At 53.5% G+C, this 6,558-nt stretch overlaps 1 protein-coding gene across 1 annotated transcript; it reads right to left on the bottom strand.

The window, feature by feature from the left end:
- Positions 1–2,498: 2,498 nt before the first annotated feature.
- Positions 2,499–6,366, bottom strand: LOC114887543 (alpha-1-antitrypsin-like). The gene is made up of 4 exons (XM_029209380.1): positions 5,695–6,366; positions 4,760–5,030; positions 3,630–3,777; positions 2,499–2,790 (listed from the first exon to the last, which is right to left on the bottom strand). Exons 1-4 carry the CDS (start codon positions 6,347–6,349, stop codon positions 2,599–2,601), a joined length of 1,266 nt encoding a protein of 421 aa, XP_029065213.1. The 5' UTR covers positions 6,350–6,366; the 3' UTR covers positions 2,499–2,598.
- Between the last annotated feature and the right edge of the window lie 192 nt (positions 6,367–6,558).

Genomic DNA, 6,558 nt, shown 5'->3' with positions numbered 1-6,558 from the left:
TATGGCATTAGGGCAGCCCGGGCTGAAGTGTGAGGGACCTGCCTTCCAGGACTGTGCTGGGCAGGTCTCCCAACCTGCCATCTCCCCATCTGTACCTTGGGGATAACGATTCCCAGCTGGGTCCTTCAAGGACCGAGGTTGGGGGTCAGACTAGGCAGTGAATACATTTTGAAACTCTAAAGAACAGGTAAAGCTGAGGTTTATGGCTGTGCTGCCTGGTTTGCGGCACACTCTTGTTCTCCTTATGACAAGGTTGCCCTGACGCTTTGCCTCCCGCCCCACCCCAATGAATGGACGCTGTTGGTTCCCATGTGAACCAATGAAATCCCCTCTGGGGCTTTAAGTTTGAATTGGGGCTTTGCCAGCCCGAGTCCAGACTAATGTAATGACAGGCCATTCTTTGATGTAAAATGATGGTATCTTAGGTGAATTCCCTGGACTCTCAGGAATTCCCAGTGGCCTTTGCATCTGACCCTTTACTTCCCCAGAAGCCAGCGTCGGGGAGTATGCCGTGTTCTTGCTCAAGGCGGTGAGCTCTTTAAACTCAGGTGGGAAGAGCTCCAGAAGATCCGGGGACTGTTTTCCTTGCAGAGGCATCCAGCACTCCTCACACTTCGAGGAGGGATTTATCTCTGCCTAAGTCCCACGTGGCCCATCTGTTGTGATGTGGTGAGGTCTGGGGGAACAAGGAAAGCCTCGGAGGCCAGCTCTGCCACTTACCATGACCTTGAACAAGACAGTGAGCCTCTCTGAGCCTCAGTTTCTTCATCTGTAGAATGTGCTGCATATAAGAGCAGAGCAGCTCCACTCCCAACATCACAGTGCAGCCATGAGGATTCAATGAGAAAATGCTTGAACGGCCCCTCCCAGGGAGCCAGGCTTAGAGAAGGAGCTCATAAAGGCAGCAAACATCATCCCTGCCACCAGTGCCCTCCTCTGCTGTCCTTTAAAATCCATTTTAACACTCTGATGTGAACCTCACAGCAACTCAACATAGGTTTTGTAACCGTGATGAGGATATTGAGGATCAGAGAGGTTTGGCAACTTCACTAAAGTCACACAGCTGGGAAGTGGCAGATTCCGAACTTGATCCAGGTCTTCAGACCCTCAGGTCTGGCATCATTCTAAGTGCTGGAAGATGTTTGTATCATTAATGGAATTTGTAGAAGTTGGAAGTCTCTAGGCAGAGAAAACTCAAGAGGATAGAGACTTATTTGGGAAACAGTCCAACTGTATCCATTATGTTATGTGAAATTGCACAGATGTGGCCTTTTTGACTTAAACGGTGTAAATCTGACATGACTCAAGCCTGTTCTTTCGGTATACATTCATCCCAGTGAGAGGCTAGATGGTGATTACTGGATTTGTGTAGGACGGGGCCGTCCTTCCACGGGACCAGCGTATTTCCGCGAGAGTTCAAGAAGCTGGCTCCTTCAGGCTGGGCTCCAGCCAGGCCTCCTGACTGCAGCAGCCCTCCAGCAGGGGCTTGGAGGGCCAGAAGGAGTCACGTGGCCCTTAGTGAAAAGGTCTGTTCCCGGGACAGCCTCTGACTGTGGCCCAGGGAGCTGTGGTTTTTCTCCAAAGACCACAGGGAGGGCCCTGGGGTAGGAATAAGGCAAGTGGAAATGTGGCCCCTGATACAGCTTAGCTAAGGGAGGGCAGCTGGGGCACAGGGTGTCTGCTCTACTTTCTCTCCTACGGCCAAGGAATCATTGTCGGGACTTTGCAGAGCCCTCTGCGGCACCTTGGCTGTGTGATTAGGGAAGACAAGAGGGCGTAGGCTAAGTGGTCTTGGGGGCCTGACATCCTGGGTGAGTCTGAGCAAGTGATACAGACCAAGACCTTCGCTTCACTGGGGAGATGAGACCTGCTTCTAGGAGTGCTACGTTTGAGGGTCTTGGAGCGGAGCTGGAGTGACAAAGGCAGAAGTATGTGTCCCCAGTCCAGCCCCATGGGAAAGGGTCCCTGGAAAAACCAACCAGAGCCTTTTGCAGGAAAGACCTGTGAGTGGTCAGGGCTCAAGCCTGGCTCAGGTGACAGTGTGGGACAAGAAGAGGACCTGGTCTTCTCCTGCTGCTTGTGACGCGGCAGCCCAGTGTCCCCGTGTGAGCTGAGGGCTCTGGGAGCAGTGGCAGCCCTGCAGGGTGAGGGGCTCTCACCGGGGGTCGCAGTGAGCACCAGTGGGGTTGGGACGCTGAGCAGAGGGCCTGGTGGACACTGGGTGGAGGTGGGGACCACGGGCTGGATTCTGACCCCGTGTGATTTCCCCCTGGGGGTCCCAGAGCAGACTGGAAAGCCTGGAGGTTTTCCACAGTGACTGGGGAAGGGGCAGTAAGCTGTGGGTTTTAGCCTACATTTCATCCTGGCCTAGCACAGGGCTGGATGGTGCAAATGCTAGTAAACCGTAACGGAGTGGACCCTTGAAAGATCACCATGGCCTGGATTTCACACACATCCTGGGGACGTAAAGAGAGACTCAGACGCAAGAGGATGAGGGATTTACATGCCACACACAAGCTTGGGCCGGGTCAGTCATTCTTTAATGCCATGGAGGAAGGGGACCTGGCCTGGAGGGGACAGCTGAACCCAGAGAGGCAGTTATTTTTGGGTGGGATTCACCACCTTTCCCATGAAGAGGGGAGTCTTGGTGCTTTTATCGTAGATGATGAAGAAGAAGGGTCTGTTGTACTCGACTTCCGGGGGAATTGACATGGGGATGGCTTCCAGAATCGTGGCCCCCGTAGCTTCTGTCCCTTTCTCATCGATGGTCAGCACGGCCTTGTGCAGCGCCTGCAAAGGGGAGAGCACAGAGGTCCCATCTGAACAGAGACAGGCTGCCGGCCCCCAGCCACACCCGGGCGCAAGGCGCGAGGAGAGCCTTGCCAAGGGAGGGGCCCGCTCTGGCCTCTCTCCTCCCCTCCCTGAAGGAGACACACAAGCATGGCTCTCAAGGCTTGTGTCTGACCCACGAGGGGACCCTCACCCCTTCCTGACCAGCCTCCTCAACGGCCCTGGGAAGGAGCCCACCACCTCGGGAGGCGGATTTTCTTGTACTTTGTCTCCTTGGCTCTGCACTTGTTCGTAGACCAGATTCTAAACTCCTTGGGGACCAGGGCTTCGATGGGGACCTTCACACGCCTCATGCCCACCCAGGCACTCAGCTCACAGTCAGTCACTGAACTGCAGTTGTTTCTCTGGGCACCTGTAATTCTCCTGCGTAAATGGCATCTTTGGTCGAAATCACTCTGTAACTCAGACTCAGTGATTCAGCGGTAGCTCCTGGTGTCACAGGCTCAGGGCCAAAGGTACTTTGCAATCCCTGAGCCTAAGCCTCTCTCTGTAAATAGGGGTTTATCGGGACCCAAAGAAGGGAAGTGCCCGGCCAAGGATGGGACAGAGGGTGAGTGACACAACCTCAGAGGAGGTCCTTAAATAAAATGCACCAAGCATGTGAGGCCACCTGTCCCCCTCCATCATCCGACCACATTGCAGTCTTGGTGGAGCGATGGCATTCCTCAGGGACCTCAGTCTGCAGGTGTGCCTGTGTCCCTCTGTCCCTTCCTCAGCCTCACCCTTGAGCTGTAGCCCCCGTGCACATTCTGACCTACAGAGGTCAAGAGCACACTCACCTTGGACAGCTTCAGAGGCACTTCCTCAGTGATCCCTGAGAGGTCAGCCCCGTTGCTGAAGACCTTGGTGATGCCCAGTTTACCCAGGAGAGTTTTCAGATCGTAGGTTCCAGAAATGGACAGTTTGGGCAAGTGTAAATTGGCAGAACTGTCACGATGGTTAGAAAATAAAAACATTTCACAGAATTGAAAGTGTTTCCTTTTCTGGTTGCTCCTCCCACTTGGTGCCCTGTCCCCCTGCCCATGCAAGGATGTGAGGTCAGCCTTGGTTTATTCTACTTTAGTTCGTCTACACGTGGGGTCAGAGAATGTTAGAATCCCAGGGATCCTCTTGTCCTGCAAAGCCTCTCAAATGCCACCTCCTCTGATAAGTCCTCCTGGAGGATCCAGGGTGTCCTCTGGAAGGACTGTGCACACTGCCTCCCTGCAGGGTTTGGTCACCCTTCAGACTGGGACTCCTCCGGGGCCAGGATCCCAGCTGACCATGGGGCGTGGTGGCAGGTCCTGAGTGACATCTGTTCAGTGAATGATGAGTACTTCTCTGTACTTTTGTTTTATATTGTACATGAGAAAGCAGCTCATCCGGGCATGGGCATATTTACAAATACAGAGACATGCACTAATTTGGGGTTCATGACGGTGACCGACCACACTCATCTAGTGACAGAGGATCCAGAACCAGCATCAAACGTGTCCTGGAGTTGCCCGCTCTGGGCCTTTGCTTTTCAGGCCTCTCCTAGCAGGTTTCCCCCCTGTCTTGCCGTGGACTTTCTGTCCTGAAACTCCACACTTAACTGCCACCTTTGCCGGGAAGCCCACCTCTTCCTTCTGGGTTTGCCCACAACATGGGTTGGCGTTGCTCTCCCTGCACGGGGCGCTGGCCACCAGGAAGGGGCAGTGTCTAGGTGGGGGAGGAAGTCCTCAGGGACAGGACTTTCACTCCTCACCCCTGGGCACCGTCCCTCCCATGGAGCCCGGCTGGTACTACCTGCACGGATGCTGGCCTCTGCCGGAGGCACAAGTTCACACACAGTGGTCATGGCCACGGGACGTGGGTCTACCCCCGCCTCCCCCTTCGGGCTGGACCTCTTGTGGCAGCTCCTGGGCTGGCCTCTGGTTTGGGAAGTCACCTTGCATATCTCTTTTCCAGGACCTTGGCGAGAAGCTCCTTGCTGAGCTGGTCCTCCAGATGCTGCAGTTTCCCCTGGTCGGGCAGGATGAAGACGGCGGCGGCGTTCCCCACGTAGTCCATCAGCAGTACCCAGCTGGCGAGCCTGTCGCAGTAGTGGAGGTCAAACATGCCCAGGCGGTTCATCATGGGCACCTTCACGGTGGTCTCCTCATTCACGTGGAAGTCCCTCTCTGTGGTGTGCTTTTCCTCAAAGGGCTTCTCCCATTTTCCTGGAGAGAAGGGACAGCGGACATCAGCCAGGGCTGGGAGAAGGTTTAATAACAGTGGTAGAATAAAGGAGCCCTGAGCCTCCTGGTGAGACACTTCTCTCGGGGCCTCAGCTTCACCATCTATAAAATGGGGCTAAAACGAGCAATCAGTGTACAGAAAGGTATTCTGGGAGGATAATGCAAGACTGGAGTAGGGTCCAAAATTTCAATTTTGTAGAGGCTCATAAGTGGTAGAGGAAGGATTTGAACTTTGGTCCTTCTGACTCCAAAGGTGTCACTGTTTCCTCTACACTCGAGTTGTCAGAAGCGTGTTCCAGGAAATCCTATTTCCTCTGTACACTCTGCCGAAATTTGTTTTTCTGGCTCTCTATTTTGGGAGACATTGCATATCATACACCCCTCCCAGATAGGGATTTACAATGCACATTAGGACATTTAAGGTTCTGAAAAGTCCTGCAGAGACGATGATACTTTGACCGTTTAATCCATAGTTCCCTAACCCTATTTGATCATGGGAAGTTTTAGCGGTCCTGTGTGGAAAATTGAATAACACGTGCAGAGATGCATGGCTATATCCTATTATGCACTGCCAGGAAAGTTAAGAACTGAGTGTTTGAGAATATTTTGGGGGTGTTTCTGTTTCAGGCTGGTTGTGCAGCCTTACCTTTAAAGAATATGTAATTCACCAGAGCAAAAACTGTGTCTTGGTCAAGATCATCTACCAGATCCACAATTTTTCCTTGGCTTCCCTTCTTTACGTAATCGTTGATCTTTTTCTTGGCCTCTTCAGCATCCCTGAAGTTGATGGAGAAGGCTTCAGAGTGGTACAGGTTCTTGACATCCTCCAGAAACTTACTCACTAGCTTCGCGCTCTCGTTGATGAACAGGCCGTTGCCAGTGGTCAACTGCAGCTTGTTGTCTGGCTGGTTGAGGGTGTGGAGAAGATGCTGGAAACCTTCGTGGATCTCAGCCTCTGTCCTTGTAGTGAGGTTGAAATCTAGGCCCTCCAGGATCTCGGTGTGAGTGTCACCCTTGGTCCCCAGGGAGAGCATCGCAAAGGCTGTAGCGATGCTCACTGGGGAGAAGAAGATGTTGGTGGCGTTGGACTCATGGGCCACTCGGCGGTACACGCTGAAGGCGAAGTCGACCAGGTTGGGGGCGATCTTGTGGCAGGCTGCTTCCTGGCGGTGCTCATGATCGTGCTGGGATGCATCTGTCTCCTGGACAGCGTGTCCCTGGAGACCCTCAGCCAAGGAGTCGGGGACCAGGAAGCACAGGCCTGCCAGCAGCAGGAGGCCCCACATGATGGAGGATGCCATTGTCCTGCAACAGAGAGAAGGGTACCACACCCGGGTCAGGCCACACGACGAGTCCCTCGGCCACCGATTGACGCCATGTCAAAGCAAACACAGTTTATCGAGCATCTATGTGCCGAGCACTTTCCTACATCAGCACCATTGAAAGACTCAGAACAACAGCAGAGACTTTATGGCGATTACCATACACCAAGTTCCATTCTAAGCACTTT

The sequence above is a fragment of the Monodon monoceros genome, unplaced genomic scaffold, assembly GCF_005190385.1.
Source record: "Monodon monoceros isolate NGI ecotype Baffin Bay Population unplaced genomic scaffold, NGI_Narwhal_1 Contig4668_ctg1, whole genome shotgun sequence".
Lineage (NCBI taxonomy): Eukaryota > Metazoa > Chordata > Mammalia > Artiodactyla > Monodontidae > Monodon > Monodon monoceros.
Note: the sequence above shows the minus strand (reverse complement) of the source record. Positions and strands in the feature narration are given on the sequence as shown.

Excerpts from the sequence above, each read along its gene's own strand:
- LOC114887543 (XM_029209380.1), bottom strand. The coding sequence starts at position 6,349 with ATGGCATCCTCCATCATGTGGGGCCTCCTGCTGCTGGCAGGCCTGTGC. Across the intron at positions 5,031-5,694 it reads GAATTACATATTCTTTAAAG|GAAAATGGGAGAAGCCCTTT; the intron begins GTAAGGCTGCAC and ends CCTTCTCTCCAG. Across the intron at positions 3,778-4,759 it reads CTGGAAAAGAGATATGCAAG|TTCTGCCAATTTACACTTGC; the intron begins GTGACTTCCCAA and ends CCATCGTGACAG.